We start from the raw sequence: 16,591 nt of genomic DNA on the forward strand, positions 1-16,591 counted from the left end.
AGTGTAGAAACAAGGAGGTGGTTTTAATTATGGCTGATCAGTGTGTACCAAATATAAAAAGTTGGACTGACAGACAGATGTATAGTGGGTATAGTGGGCAGTTGGGGGCAAATGGATGGATGGATAATATATAGATATAGTATTAATATGGGATGCGCAGTACCGTGTTTATATAAAACAGGTTGAGAAGTTAATGACTCTCTCTCTCTCTCTCTCTCTCTGTCACTCTCACCCTCTCAGACCCCTCCCCCCCCCCCCCGGTTCTTCCTCCCCCTCCTCTCTATGCTCAGCTCGGTGTGTGTATCGTCGTTTCGAGGGCGCAAGGCGGGCAACCAGTCGTCGAACAAGGCATGTGCGAGCGCCGACATGCTGTGCCCGGCGGACAACGAGCGCATCGTCATCAACTGCGGCGGCGTGCGGCACGAGACCTACCGGAGCACGCTGCGCACGCTGCCGGGCACGCGCCTGGCATGGCTCACAGAGACCGACGCCCCCACCAACTTCGACTACGACTCGTCCTCCGACGAGTTCTTCTTTGACCGTCACCCGGCCGTGTTCGCCTTCGTGCTTAACTATTACCGCACGGGCAAGCTGCACTGCCCAGGGGACGTGTGCGGACCGCTGTTTGAGGAGGAATTGGCATTCTGGGGCATCGACGAGACGGACGTGGAGGCGTGCTGTTGGATGAACTACAGGCAGCACCGGGATGCTGAAGAGGCACTGGACAGCTTTGAGACCCCTGAGCCGGACCCGCCGGACGATGATGTGGGACTCGCGGGAGGTGCTGACGGGGACCTGAAGCACCTTTGTATACACGAGGATAATCGCAAAGTGGGTTGGTGGCGCGTCTGGCAACCTAGAATCTGGGCGCTCTTTGACGACCCCTACTCGTCCAAATACGCACGGGTTAGTGCATCATATTTATTATAATCACTGCTGGTTATTTATTATTCATGCTGGTTTTAAAGTCGATGAGAGGATTTTCTAACTGGTGTTCAAGTTATTTAATGGATTTCATTGATCTGAGTACTTGTTGCATGGTGCTTTGAGCAACAACATTTATATTGTATATCAAGACCCCAACCACTGTAAAACATTCCTCCTGAAATTATCACCCTATTATCCTTTACAAAATAATCTCATATATATATATGGGGGGGCATTTCTTCCCATTTTTTCTCCTGACTTTTTAGCGTATCCCCAATTGCATTATGCTTCCTCTCTACTAAGCCGATCCCCGCCCTGATTTATCACCCTATTATCCTTTACAAAATAGTCTCATATATATATATATATATATATATATATATATATATATAGAGAGAGAGAGAGAGAGAGAGAGAGAGAGAGAGAGAGAGAGGGGGCATTTCTCCTCATTTTTTCTCCCGACTTTTTAGCGTATCCCCAATTGCATTATGCTTCCTCTCTACTAAGCCGATCCCCGCCCTGATTGAGGAGAGCAAGACTGACACACGCCCCCTCTGAGACGTGTGCAGTAGCGACTGCATCTTTTCACCTGCACCTTCATATTAGGAATGGGCGATATAATATCGTTCACGATAATACCGGTATAGTTGTAAATTCGATATGGTTTTTGCCATATCACGATATTGTTAGCAAACGCGCGTCACTCGCTCTCAAGCGCGTAACAGTGAAATAATGGACAGTAGTACCGGAGTTAGCACCGAGGACGAACTAGTCCCTAAAAGCCGAGCTACATCACTAGTGTGGAAGTTTTTCAGATACAGAAGGTCGGACAAAACGTGCAAAAATACTGTAACGACAAAAGGTGGCAACACATCAACTTTATTTCAGCACCTAAAGCAAAAGCGCTCGTGTGAGTACGAGGAGTGTCAGTCAGAGAATGATGTGAGGCCAAAACTGTGTCAGTGAACGAACAAAATATAGAGGTTACCATCTGAGAAACAAGGCAAAACAACTCTGGTTCAAGAGATTCAGATGTATGAACCAATCAGAGCTTGGAATTCAGATTCTGGGCGGAATTTTAAGCTCTCTTTTCATTGGTCGCTGTGTAATTGACAGATATTCATTTTGCAATGATAGCAAAGCATGATCAAATATTAATCGGGATTTTTTTGATGCTCATTTATTTGAAGTAAGACGGTCAGCATAAATGTGATTGTGAGATTCTGCTGGTTTGTTTAATATAAATGTTGTCAATATGAATACAAATACAGCCTGTAATAATGCAAAAAACACTGTAATTAGTCAGAATTTATCAGAACTACAATGTTTTGTGTTTTTAAGAGAACTTATAAACATTACTTTAAGTTTACATTATATCGTATCGTATAGCGCCACTTCTCAAAAGCATATGGAGATATGAGGTTTTTTTTGCCATATCGCCCAGCCCTACTGGAAGTGATGCTTAATTTAATGTACATTTAGTAACATTTGTACCTTAGATTTCCTGACTGTCTGCAAAACAAAACTGTTTTTAAAATAAACTTTTTAAAAAAGTGTTCTTATATATCGCTAGTGAATATCGTTATCGCAAAAATATATCCCAAAATATCGTGATATTATTTAAAGGCCATATCGTCCACCCCTACTTCATATGAGCATCAGCTTTGTGTACGGAGAGACACACCCTGATCAGCACATTATTCCATGACTCTGTGCAGGCATTATCATTCAGTCAGGAGAGGTTTATCGCTGTGACACCTGAACGCCCTAAAATATACTTTTAAAGGCTAAATTGGGCATTTTTGTATTGAGCTGCAAAAACAAAGAGCCTATTAATGTTCTTGCAAAATTAACTGGTAAGCACTTACCATTTTTACCTACCCATAACAGCATCAAATAGAAGATTAACATTTTTTATTTGTATTTAATTCATCACATTTTATAATTAACCAAATACTTTAAAGCTCACTTAATTCACATACACTAAATGTTAAAAAAGAATTTGGACACTTGACAGTGAACTTGTTGAACATTCCATTCCAAAACCAAGTGCTTTAATATACCAAGTGCTGTACCAGCTTCTTTTCCTCTAAAAAGGCTTCCCACAAGAGAAGTGTCAAGTGTGTCAGTTCGATTTGTGACCTTTTAGTCAAAGGAGAATTTTTGAGGCCAGGCGATGATGTTAAACAAGAAGGCCTGGCTTACAATCAAAGTTATTCAGTGGAGTTGAGGTGCAGAAGACGTTATTGGGCACACACAGCTCAAAATTACTGAGTTTATTACTGTCTGGGTCTGGAGATGACTCTTGTGTTAAGTTGATTACATATAAATGCGTCCTATTAAGATATTGGCTCAGTGGTAGCCTGGTGGGTAGAGCGTTGAGCTATAAATTGGAAGATTGTGGGTTTGAATCCCAGCTCTGCCATGCATCCACTCTTAGAATGACTGACCCTATACTCTGATTCCAGCAAATCAAACCAATCTCTGGAACCATTAGGAGAAATAGAATATATATGGCATCAGTCTTTCAAACCTAGTTTCCTTAATTGGTGTTTTAATAATAATAGGGTAAAGCACAATCTAACACACTGACGTCTCCTACAGGCGTTTAGTTAGGTTCTGGTGACTGTAAAAACTTAATTTACATACTCATTAAACCCATTAATTCCTTGTAGGATGGGGGCATTAAAATGCTGGAAGAGCAGGGAAGACACGTACAATTAAATTGATTAGGTGATTGGGCAAAAATTATTTTCTACCGATCTGCAGTGATCCTTCCATCTATGAGGACAAGTGGACACAGGAGGGAAAAAGGAAATGTCACTCACGCCCTGATAATAAACTCACTTTCCAGCCACCTGGATTCAAAATCAATGTCAAACTGGGCCTGTTCTGTCACATAATAATATGGTAGGATATTAATTGCTTGTGTTATGCACAAGTATTGATTTCAGGTGTTTTAGCTTAATCACAGTTCCAAAATAACTGTTCCCTTAGCTCTAAACAAGATCCATAAGGACGTGGACCCTTCACAGGACCCTGTGACCCTTTGAATCCAGTGAACACTACTGGAATAAACATTCAATGGTGACACCGTGACACTGCAGGAGGAGTTGGTGTTGCGTAGTTGCATGGTCCTTCTGATTCTGATCCTATATTCAAACTTCAAACTGCTGTCTATGAGGAGTCTGGCATGTTCCCGCCTTGTTGGTTTCTTTTCACATTCAGAAACAGACAAAGACTGTAGACTGGCAATTCTGAGTTAATCATAAGTGTGACATAGTTGGTGAGTGGTTTTTGTTTGTGCCCAGTGTTTTCAGTTATTTCTGGACCCTCAGGGACCCTGTTTAGGATAGAGGCTGTTTGAGCCAAACAAAAATATATGTAAATGAATATTGGGTACTGTTGTGGCATGGTGGCACTGCACTGGTTTTGGTTGCACACAAGTTTGATCCAGGTTTGATTCCTACTTATGGTCCATGTCGGCTACCTTTAAGTATTCTCAGCACTCAGAACATTCCAGTAAATGTAAATGAACGTAAATGTGTGTGTATGATGCCATGTAGTGGGCTGGTATCCTGTCCAGAGTGCTTTTCTACTTTGTACCCTGTATTGTAACCAGGATAATGTGGTTACTATAGATGAATGAATAAATGAATGACTCATAATAGCCTGACACAAGCTGGTTCCTGATGGGTCTCTGTAGAGATTACTGGAGAGTTGAGTGAGAAATGAAATGATGTTTATACTGATTGTTGATCATGATCATCATTCAGAACTGAATTATGTGCTTAATCTAAGCTGTACTGGCTAATGTTTCAGTCATATTCATAACAGCACTGTTTTTCAATACATGATCATCCTCTTCCTCTCTCAATCTCTCGGGGAGTTTTCTGGGGGAGACTCAGGTAACAGTGCACCTTTAAGATGCAGAAACAATACTGGAGTGGCTTTGGGGCAAGTCTCTGAATAAAATTGAGTAGCCCAGACAAATCGCCACTCAAATTGATGGAACTTTGGGAATTAACTGGTCAAATCCAGGTGTGCAAAGCTTGTAAAGTTGTGTCCCAGATGGCCTACTTAATTGCTGCTTATGCCTAGTTCACACTACACGATTTTTGCCCTGATTTTCGCTCGGCGACTGGTCGGCGCTAGATTTGCCAGCTCGGGAGCAACTCGGCGTTTGCTTGGCGATTGAAACTCAGCTCTCAATCGCTATGTGTGAACTACCCAACAACCTGATCCGAGTGGCTCGCCGAGCACTCGGTGACTGAAGTGAGGTTTCTAGCATGTCAGATATCTGAATCTGAGTTGCCCGACTGGCAATGAGTGCTATGTCGACCAGCCAATGAGAACGTAAGATACGGGGTGAGGGGAAACACAGCGGAGGTGTTGTAAAAAGGTGGGACAGGGGCATAATATAGTTTATATCAAAATACATCAGCACACACACAAGTTTTACAGTATTTCTGACCTGATTGTTTTCTACAAAACTCCAACGCTGCATTGCAAAAATATTTATTAACCTCCAACTCACTGTAGAACAATCCATTTTGTTCATGTAGCCAAATTCACTCAGATTCATTTATTTTTCTCTTTGATTTTCCGCTGCACATCAGCGCACAAACTTTGATCGCTCGCCACTTGTTGACGTGCATTTTTGGACATGGTATCATTAAACCCCTCGTCACTTCTCACGTCTGTTTTCGTGACAGAACGTAGTTTGGGAGACCAGAGAAGCTCGCCTGCGATTCCAGTTGGTGATAGATGGTGTAATGTAAAACCCCCCTATCGCCAATCAGTCGTGTAGTGTGAAAGCCACACCGACTTAAAAGACTCCCGATTACAAGAGATCCAATTGTGTAGTGTGAAATACACTTACCGGGACTGACAGATACAGACTGAGTCCATGCACCTGTTACAGAGACTGTGTCTTTCAGTGCCGGTAACAGGTGCATTGACTCAGTCTGTATCTGTCAGTGCCGGTAACAGGTGCATGGACTCAGTCTGTATCTGTCAGTCCCGGTAACAGATGCATGGACTCAGTCTGTATCTGTCAGTGCCGGTAACAGGTGCATGGACTCAGTCTGTATCTGTCAGTGCCGGTAACAGGTGCATGGACTCAGTCTGTATCTGTCAGTCCCGGTAACAGATGCATGGACTCAGTCTGTATCTGTCAGTGCCGGTAACAGATGCATGGACTCAGTCTGTATCTGTCAGTGCCGGTAACAGACACATGGACTCAGTCTGTATCTGTCAGTGCCGGTAACAGGTGCATGGACTCAGTCTGTATCTGTCAGTCCCGGTAACAGACACATGGACTCAGTCTGTATCTGTCAGTGCCGGTAACAGGTGCATGGACTCAGTCTGTATCTGTCAGTCCCGGTAACAGGTGCATGGACTCAGTCTGTATCTGTCAGTCCCGGTAACAGACACATGGACTCAGTCTGTATCTGTCAGTGCCGGTAACAGGTGCATGGACTCAGTCTGTATCTGTCAGTCCCGGTAACAGGTGCATGGACTCAGTCTGTATCTGTCAGTGCCGGTAACAGGTGCATGGACTCAGTCTGTATCTGTCAGTCCCGGTAACAGACACATGGACTCAGTCTGTATCTGTCAGTCCCGGTAACAGGTGCATGGACTCAGTCTGTATCTGTCAGTCCTGGTAACAGACACATGGACTCAGTCTGTATCTGTCAGTCCCGGTAACAGGTGCATGGACTCAGTCTGTATCTGTCAGTGCCGGTAACAGACGCATGGACTCAGTCTGTATCTGTCAGTCCCGGTAACAGACACATGGACTCAGTCTGTATCTGTCAGTCCCGGTAACAGACACATGGACTCAGTCTGTATCTGTCAGTCCCGGTAACAGGTGCATGGACTCAGTCTGTATCTGTCAGTGCCGGTAACAGGTGCATGGACTCAGTCTGTATCTGTCAGTCCCGGTAACAGACACATGGACTCAGTCTGTATCTGTTAGTGCCGGTAACAGACACATGGACTCAGTCTGTATCTGTCAGTCCCGGTAACAGGTGCATGGACTCAGTCTGTATCTGTCAGTCCCGGTAACAGACACATGGACTCATTCTTTACATGACAAGTAATTTTACCTGCTGCAGAAACTCCTGTTGTTCTTCTACAGGAGGCTAAAACCCAGAGAATTAGATAAACTTTCATCCCAGTCAGAAGTCATTAACAGCTCATAAAGCATTTATAACCCCCCCATTATCAGTTTATAAAGTGTTAAAGCATGTTTTAGTATCTGGCTGAAATGTACAGCGCTGCGTTTGTTCACCTTAATTAATGAGGGTTTTATTGCTAGTTCCTCGGGTAGTAGAGAGTAAAATGTCTGTTTTGAACAAATTGCTTTGCTAATGTTAAGTGAACTTTGTTAGGTAAATCTGAAGAATTGTGTGAATTGTGTCTTTTAATCAGATTCTGTTATTCTGAAGAGAATTCTTTTCTATTTGCACAATTAAAAAGCACCAACCAAAATAAGTCAGTTTAAAATCCTTTCCATGATTTTCCTGAACTTTGAACTCTCCTGTGATTCGTAGCTGAAGCCGGTTTTTGACTTCCGGTTACAGTGTTTACGTTCTGATCGACAGAAGTAGTGGTCATTCGTAACTGTTTTTTTTTGTTTTAACAAGCATGGCCAAAAACGCTAGGTGGTTGCATAGTAAGGAAATTTTAAGAAGCTGTGGTGTACATGTTCTGACAGTGCCCCACCCTTCCACGTTTACAGAGTGGGTAGATGACATGAAATTGTGGCCAGAGGTCAGCTATATCGATATAGTGAACCATTTCATCTTTTCCGAAGATGTAGATGGTGAGGAGCTACGGAACTATAAAAGCACAGAGGCATACAATTACCTATGTAGCAACAAAATAGGAAAGGTTTTATATAGCAAACACAGCGACTTCATTTTCTTGAAAGCAGAGGTAGAACCGAGTCAGAGTGTCAGCCGAGGTAAACATCAGGCGTGGGTAATGCTAAGGGAAAGTGGAGTAGTCGAGACGGTGGGTTGCTCTTACATTGCAGGGTTAGGAAACTCCTGCAGCCACACAGCGGCTGTGTTGTGGAAGGTAGGGATGAGCCTAGGAACATTCTAATTGCTGTGAAACATTGGAAATAATAAACAATGTATAATAAATAATAATATATATAATATATAATAAACGCATAAGGCGCAGGGCACGGACAGTGTTTACGAATCCGCTGGTGTTCAAAGCACATACTTTCCAACAACAGCTTAAATTTTTTTGAGTTGTTGTGGCACCCGAGAGCGGCACACGTCGAGCCCGAGCTCATATTTGAACCATGCAGTCCTTACCAAAAGTAGTTTAATTCTTCTCATTAGAAATGTTGTAGTTTTCTCAGTACTACAGCAAATGTAACGCGTCCGGAAACAAAAAAATGGCAAACGGAAATAGGGAGGCGTCATGGCAACCCCCATCGTGGATATATGCTGTTTTTTGGCAATACGTTTGATAAAATAATTTTGAAGGGACGATTTCATGTAATGCATTTAAAATAACCTTTTTTTGTTTGTTTATTCTAGTTAGCGTTTCTGTTGGTACAGTGCCACCTGGAAACACTTGGCACAAGGCAGGAATACACCCTTGATGGCAACATCAAAGTTATTTATTTATTTTAATTTTTATCCCTATTCTAGTCATGTCCAATTACCCTGATTGTGTCCTCTATACTGATTCGACCCTTTTGCCGCTGACTGAGGACGCCACTCAACTGACTTGCGCCCCCTCCGGCACGCAATCAGTACAGCCTGCATTTTTCACCTGCACGAGCCGAGTCCATACACCGAGAGACACTGCGCACGGAGGGTCACACCCCCCTCAATGTTATTCCTCAGCCCTGTGCAGGCGCCGTCAGTCAACCAGCAGGGGCCGCAGTTGTACCAGTTATGAGGACCTATGCTCCGACTCTACCCGCTAAACCCATGAACAACAGCCAAACGTTGTTCATACTGCCACCCAACCCAGTCGGAAAAGTAGAGCTGAGTTTCGATACGATGTATCTAGAAACCCAACTCTGGTGCGCTAGCGTACTTTACCGCTGCGCCACCTGAGCGGCAACATCAAAGTTGTTTTAGTGCACACAGTTGCTATCTGTGTGTTTTCCAAACTGGATCAGTTGATGTTTTGGTGTCTTCAAACAAATGAGTGTTGTTAAAAATGTACACTGTAAGTCCAAAAGTTTATAGACACCTAAAAACAAATTTTTTACATCATGATGTTTTATCGACACCCATTATATGTAAAATCTGATATAAAATGTAAATTATATGTTTTTAAACTGGCAGCAGAGAAAATCATTTTCCTCTTTTAGTGTGACTGTACCCCTCTGCACAAAAGTGAGGTCCATAAAGACATGATTGTGATGACAACACCACCGAACGTCTTTGGAATAAAATGGACTGTTGATTGTAAGCCAGGCCTTCTCATCTAACATCAATACCTTGCCCAAGAAATGCATTTTTGACTAAATAGGCACACATCCCCACAGGTACACTCTTCTCGTGAAAAGCCTATCCAGGAGATGGAGTTTGGTAGAGTTGCAAAGTCAGTGGTATCTCAGTGGTGACGGTATAATTGCTTGCATTGTATTTGCTTACAACTGTAAGTCACTTGGGTTAAAAATGTCTGCTAAATGCCATTAATGTAAACTACATATCAAAGTATAGATTTGGAATGGCATGTCCAACATGCTCATAATCCGGTGTCAGTGGTCACTATGTCAAGACATGTACATCACATGTACCACGGGACAGTAGTAGCCTAGTGGGTAGAGCTTTGGGCTATCAACTGAAAGGTTGAGAGTTCGAATCCCAACTCTGCCATGCAGCCACTGTTGGGCCCATGAGCAAGGTCCTTAACCCTCTCTGCTCCAGGGGCACCGTACGATGGCTGACCCTGCGCTCTGACCCCAGCTTCAAAACAAGCTGGGAAATGCGAAGAAAGAATTTTGTTTTACTGTACACCTGTATATGTATATATGACAAATAAAGGCATTCTTTTCTATTCTATTCTATTCTATTCTATTCTATTCTAACACATGGCTGCTCTGTACATGCTAACTGAAACATGTCAGACAAGGATGCTGGGTTTTACTTTAATATTTGCTCGTCCATTGGGTTCAGTGTTTTATGATTAGCAGATATGAGACGGATAATAATGCACCTCAGTGCTTAGAACTGACCTGAATGTTGCTTTCATCAACAGTTCTGACATAAATCTGTCGTCCATACAGTGCTTGGTCTTTAAATATAGCAGTCATATTAGCCACATTGCTGTGGACAGGGCTTTGTGTGACACTTTCTATCAAGGCCATTGGAGATCAGTTTTCTAGCAGATTAGAGCCTAGCTAATTAGCTGCATTAAATAGCTACGGCACTGTAAAAAAATTAATATAGTTTGTTAGTTTATCATAATGCAGAAATATTAACCAACTGGTCCTACCAGAACTGCTTAGAACTTCAGGACTTTGTATTTTGTCTTTTGGATCATTGTTCTGCAAATGACGCTTCAACTCATGGACAGATGACCTTGCATTGTTCCACTTAGTCCTAGCATTTAAAGCTCTTTTGCTTCAGACCCTGATGCAAGCACCCCACATCACAGTACCGCTGCCATGTTCAACTGTTACTATAGTATTCTTACTTTAAAATGATGTATATTTTGGATGATTTATCACTGGGCCCTTTCTGCATGCCAGTCACTCTTTGCTAGATTCACTACATTTAAAAACAACAGCTTACACTGTGGTTTGGTGGAGTCCTAGGTACTTAGAAAGGTCTCAGTAGACCTTTTCTGATTACTTCAGGAGTTGTTTTAGCAAGGTGATATGCATATTGGATAACTTTGGTTTTGTACTGATTAAGTGTGTGTGTGTGTGTGTGTGTGTGGTCCAGGTTTTCAGATTTCAGTTTTGCTCTGATTCTGTTTAGGTTATTTTTGCACCACACACACACACACACACACACACACACACACAGCCAATTGCATCACAGTTTGTCTGTTCTGCTCAGTATTGCTGTCCTCTTAAAAGCCACAGCCAGTCAGAATTCAGCCTATTCACACGGCTCAGTGATGCAGCCAATCACAAAGCAGCGTTAGACGGATGGGAATGGCCAATTGCTCATTTCATGTACTGAGCTCTGCAGCTGCTTGCTTAAGAGAAAACACTGTCTGTCTTTCATGGCGTCATCAAGTGAAGTCACTGCTCATTTCTGTTCAGAAGAGAGACACGTCTGGGTTTTACTGCACCACTCACACATCGATTATCCTGCGTAGTCTTACAGTCGGCTCCAGAATTATTAGCACCCTTGTTAAATATGGGTAAGAATGTTATAAAGACGTCTTTATGGTCATGTTGCTTAATATCACACTGACAGTATGAGAGAAAACACTTAAGCCATTGTCTTGTTGAAATATAACACTGAAATATAAATTATCATTGTATAAATTCATTATGATTCAGTGCTTCAGAGTCCAGTGGTGCTGTATTTTACACTACTAGTTGATGTCTAGAGTAGTGTGCATGGGAAGCTCAGGCTTGTCTCTTAGCCATGCAACTGCTTAACCATGGAAAGCCCAATGAATAAAAGTTGTAGGGAACAGTCTTTGAACTGAAAGGCATCCAGTGGTAGTTTGGAACCCGAGAGTGAATGTTGGAGCGAATGGGACTTTCAAGTACTTAGAAACTTGAGCACAAGATTCTGTGAGCTTTAATTCCTCAATGTTTCACATTGCAGAAACTACTAAATAAAAGGGGTGGTTACATACTTTTGGCCCTGTAGTATAGTTGAAATATAGGATTCTGGTGGATCAGATTGAAAGCATGTAAAATCTAAATTGATCTGTTTTTTAGGCTAGACACACCAGGTGTGTGTGTGTGTGTGTGTGTGTGTGTGTGTTAAGCACCAAGATCCAGTGTTGGCTCCGCTGGGAACCTGAGCTAAAGGCTGCTGGGTAATTTCATCTCCAATTTGATTGATACCTGCTGGAGAGATGAGATCATATCCTGCTGAGCAGCATCTCAAAGGCGACATCATGCCCTGCTGCCTCTCAGATTCGGACACACACACACACACACACACACACACACACACACACACACACACACACTAATCTAAAGTGTTTTAATTGCTCTGACTTTTTATGTCAAGGTTACATTTCTACAATGTGGTTATGATTGCGATTTTGTCTGATGGTTCAGCTGTCCATATTATTTGTCTCTTTAGACTGTAGAAGGTACAAAGGTCAAGGTTGCGGTGGGTCTGATTCATTGGGCGAAAGGTAGGAAACACCCTGGACAGGTAGCCAGTCCATCACGGTGTAGACACACACTTACACTTAGGGTAATTTTTAGCTTTAATTGGCCTGACTGCATGTCTTTGGACTTTGGGGGGAACCAGAGCACCCAGAGAAAGTCAAAGCGGATACAGGGAGAACATGCAAACTCCACACAGAAAGAACCCTGGCCACCAATCCGGGGAATCAAATCCAGGTTCTTTTAGCTGTGAGGCAACAGTGCTTTTTCTTATTCCTCTGATAAAATGTGTCCCTTTTGTCCCTCGTCTCCTTTTGTCTGCTTGTATTGGACTACACTGTTACTATGCTGACTCTGGTTTACCATTCTGTGTGTGCGTCTCCAATTCACCTCACTTGCATGTCTTTGGGCTGTGGGAGGAAACCGGAGCTCCCGGAGGAAACCCACACAGACACGGGGAGAACATGCAAACTCCACACAGAAATAATTCAGACCGTTCCACCTGGGAATTGATCCCAGGACCTTCTTGCTGTGAGGCGACAATGCTACCAACCGAGCCACCGTGCTGCCCGTGTTTCTTCATAGAGAAAACATATTGTGTGCACACACACACACACTCATGGGGATGAAAAGCATTATGGGAACAAAAATCCCATAAGAAGTTTGCTTGTTACGAGTATAATGAAGAACAATTAGTAGCATCACGCTAATTCTGGTAATTCGGGTCTAGTTGGGATTCTGACTTAATTCTCTACAGAAAGCAAAGAAATCCCAAAGGAAATAAACCACAGGTCCCAAATATGTCATTTCAGTAGCATGAACATAAATAGTCCCTCTGCTTATGTAAGAACCCCCTCCTGTGTTGTCTTATGTTTCATCAGGGCCCTGGATGAATTTGGTTTTGGTTTGATTGTGTCTATTAGGTTAAAATTATATGAAAAAAACTCATATTCTTAAATTCCTAAAGTGTACTGATTGGAGTAATCGGTTAACATGGGGCGACTATGGTGACCACAGCTGTTAACTTACTGCACTTTCATTGATCTTTTGTTCATGTAAATGTGTGTATTGTGCATACTTATAGCAAACTTGGTTTATACTGACCATGCAGTGTTTGTATACATTCATACTGGTCTGTGTTACAGTGGGTCAAGCACCAACCAAAAACACAAGATTCAAGGAAATCACCCAGCAGAAGCCGATTCATTGAAGGGCCACAGTTTAATTTCTGCATGTTTTTTAGTAATCCAGGGGAAACCCATGCAGCCACACAGTGTTTGTGTGGGAGCATGTACACCGACTAGTCATAACATTATGACCACTGACAGGTGAAGTGAATAACACTGATCACGGCACCAGTTAGTGGGTGGGATATATTAGGCAGCAAGTGAACATTTTATTCTCAAAGTTGATGTTAGAAGCAGGAAAAAAGGGCAAGCGTGAGGATCTGAGCGAGTTTGACCAGGGCCAAATTGTGATGGCTAGACAAATGGGTCAGAGCATCTCCAAAACTGCAGCTCTTGTGGGGTGTTCCCGGTCTGCAGTGGTCAGTATCTATCAAAAGTGGTCCAAGGAAGGAACAGTGGTAAACCGGCGACAGGGTCATGGGCGGCCAAGGCTCATTGATGCACGTGGGGAGCGAAGGCTGGCCCGTGTGGTCCGATCCAACAGACGAGCTACTGTAGCTCAAATTGCTGAAGAAGTTAATGCTGGTTCTGATAGAAAGGTGTCAGAATACACAGAGCATCTCAGTTTGTTGTGTATGGGGCAGCAAAAGAAAGACCAACCCAATATTAGGACGGTGGTCATAATGTCATGCCTGATCGGTGTATGTGCATATGTTTGCGTGTGTGTGTGCATGCATGTGTGAGAATGTGTGAGAATTAGAGAATGTGTCTGTATGGTGTGCATCTGTAAGTGATTGTGCGTAGTGTGTGTTTGTGTGTATGTGTGTGTTTGACCATCTGCTTGTTACCAAGGTTGGCAGCATTGAAGTCTACGCAGGGACAGTCAGTGCTGAAATCATCACTTTTAACACTGTAAACAAGCACACACACACACACACACACACACACACACACAGAGTTATTTATATGTGTGTGTGGTGTGAACAAGTAATTGCCCCCTTCCTGTTCGCTTCTGTGGGCCACTGCACAACTTTAAACCTGCACTAAATGATTGTACCTTAGCTTCAGCTCATGGACAGATAAACTTTATTTCATTACTCCCCCTTAACAGAGATTAAAGTCCAGGACAGGTCCTGATGCAGCAAATCAATCACACACCAAAGTACCACTGCTATATGACAGAACATTTTGCCATGTTAATGCTCTTTGGCTTTTACATTTACTTTTTCAGTATTTAGCATCTTACAGTATACAGTGTAAGCAATTAAGGGTTAAGGGCCTTGCTCAAGGGCCCAACAAAGACAACCTGGCAGTGGTGGGTTTTGAACCAGCGACCTTCTACTTACTAGTCCAGTACCTTAACTATTAGGCTAGGCTACGTCGGCTTTTGTCTGACATATCTTGAGTATGACTTTTTGGAGATGATGTTGCTCAGCTCTGGACACTCCTGGGTAGATTCATTACAGTTACAAGTGTCCTTTATTGAAGGGTATTTGCTCTCGCTGTGATTTGATGGAGTCCGAGAACTTTACAAATGGCTTCATAACCCGTTCTAGAGTTTTTTTTGATTGCTGTGTAGTGTTCAGATAGAAACATTACAGTCAGTGCTTGACATTGATGATTAAGCCCAAGAAATTTGTATCTCAACAGGCTGTTGTCATGTAGCTAAATTGGTGAACTGGTTGATGAAGTAACCAAATTGCAGTTATTTTATATGCATGTAAACTGTGTTTGTGTGAGTGTGTGTGTGTGTGTGTGTGTGCTAAAGAGATGAAGAACAGTGGGTGTGTCGCAAGGACAAAACACACACGGCAACACTGCAGTGTTCTGGAGAGAATACAAAATAGAAAGCACACACACACACACACACACACACACACACACCAAGTTATTTCTCTGCAGTACAAGCTGCTCTAGCACGCTAATTGATGGTGTGATTGTATTCAATGTGATTGAAGTCATTTTACAAATAGAGTCACTTAAGCCTAAATCAGACGGGTAAATTACACTGTACATGTTACATACACTGTATGGCCAAAAGTAAGTGGACAGTCCACTTTAAAATCATTGTCATTAAAATGGTGCCTCTACCCACTCTTCCTGGGCCCACACACACTTAAAAGAGCATTTGTTAGGGGTTATGCCTAGTTCACACTACACGATTTTTGCCCTGATTTTCGCTCGCCGACTGGTCGGCGCTAGATTTGGCGACTCGGGAGCAACTCTGCACTTGCTCTGCAATCGAAACTCAGCTCTCAATCGCTATGTGTGAACTACTCAACAACTCGATCGAGCGGCTCGCTGAACGCTCGGCGACCGGAGTGAGATTTCTAGCATGTCAGATATCTGGATCCGAGTTGCCCGACTGGCAATGAGTGCTATGTCGACCAGCCAATGAGAACGTAAGATACGGGGTGAGGGGAAACACAGGGGAGGTGTTGTAAAAAGGGGGGACAGGGGCATAATATAGTTTATATCAGAAAACATCGGCACACACACAAGTTTTACAGTATTTCTGACCTGATCGTTTTTGACAAAACTCCAACGCTGCATTGCAAAAATATTTATTAACCTCCAACTCACTGTAGAACAATCCATGCTGTTCATGTAGCCAAATTCACTCAGATTCATTTATTTTTCTCTTTGATTTTCCGCTGCACATCAGCGCACAAACTTTGATCGCTCGCCACTTGTTGACGTGCACTTTTGGACGTGGTATCATTAAACCCCTCGTCACTTCTCACGTCTGTTTTCGTGACAGAACGTAGTTTGGGAGACCAGAGAAGCTCACCTGTGATTCCAGTTGGTGATAGATGGTGTAGTGTGAAACCCCCTATCGCCAATCAGTCGTGTAGTGTGAAAGCCACACCGACTTAAAAGACTCCCGCTTACAAGAGATCCAGTTGTGTAGTGTGAACTGTACAGCAACCTGACGACTTGGAAAGTCGTGTAGTGTGAACTTGGCATTATTTACACTGGAACAGGAAGGACGTGTTTTTGAACTTTTGCAACAAAGTTGTAAGCGTATCATTTATTTAATCTGATTTTATGCACTTATTAGAAATGGGTGTGGCTAAAACATCTGAAGTCATTAATTAAAGGTTGTCCTGTTGTCCTGCATCTGATTCAAAACAAGAATGCTTCATTTGACATTTAGCAGATGCTCTTATCCAGAGTAACTTACAGAAGTGCTTCCACGGTAAACATTTCCTTACTCTAGTTTAAATCAACAACAGTCCAAGGA

The 16,591-nt window shown here is 42.8% G+C and overlaps 1 protein-coding gene across 2 annotated transcripts in view; it reads left to right on the forward strand.

Annotated features, from left to right (window-relative positions):
• The first annotated feature begins 282 nt into the window (after positions 1-282).
• kcnc3b (potassium voltage-gated channel, Shaw-related subfamily, member 3b) overlaps positions 283-16,591 on the forward strand; it is a 60,155-nt gene continuing 43,846 nt past the window's right edge. For both annotated transcript variants that reach the window (XM_062992684.1, XM_062992683.1), the window contains exon 1: positions 283-906. In XM_062992684.1, the coding sequence (XP_062848754.1) occupies positions 283-906 (624 nt within the window). The remainder of the gene's footprint in view (positions 907-16,591) is intronic.

This window comes from Trichomycterus rosablanca, chromosome 3 (genome assembly GCF_030014385.1).
Source record: "Trichomycterus rosablanca isolate fTriRos1 chromosome 3, fTriRos1.hap1, whole genome shotgun sequence".
NCBI classification, from domain to species: Eukaryota; Metazoa; Chordata; class Actinopteri; order Siluriformes; family Trichomycteridae; genus Trichomycterus; species Trichomycterus rosablanca.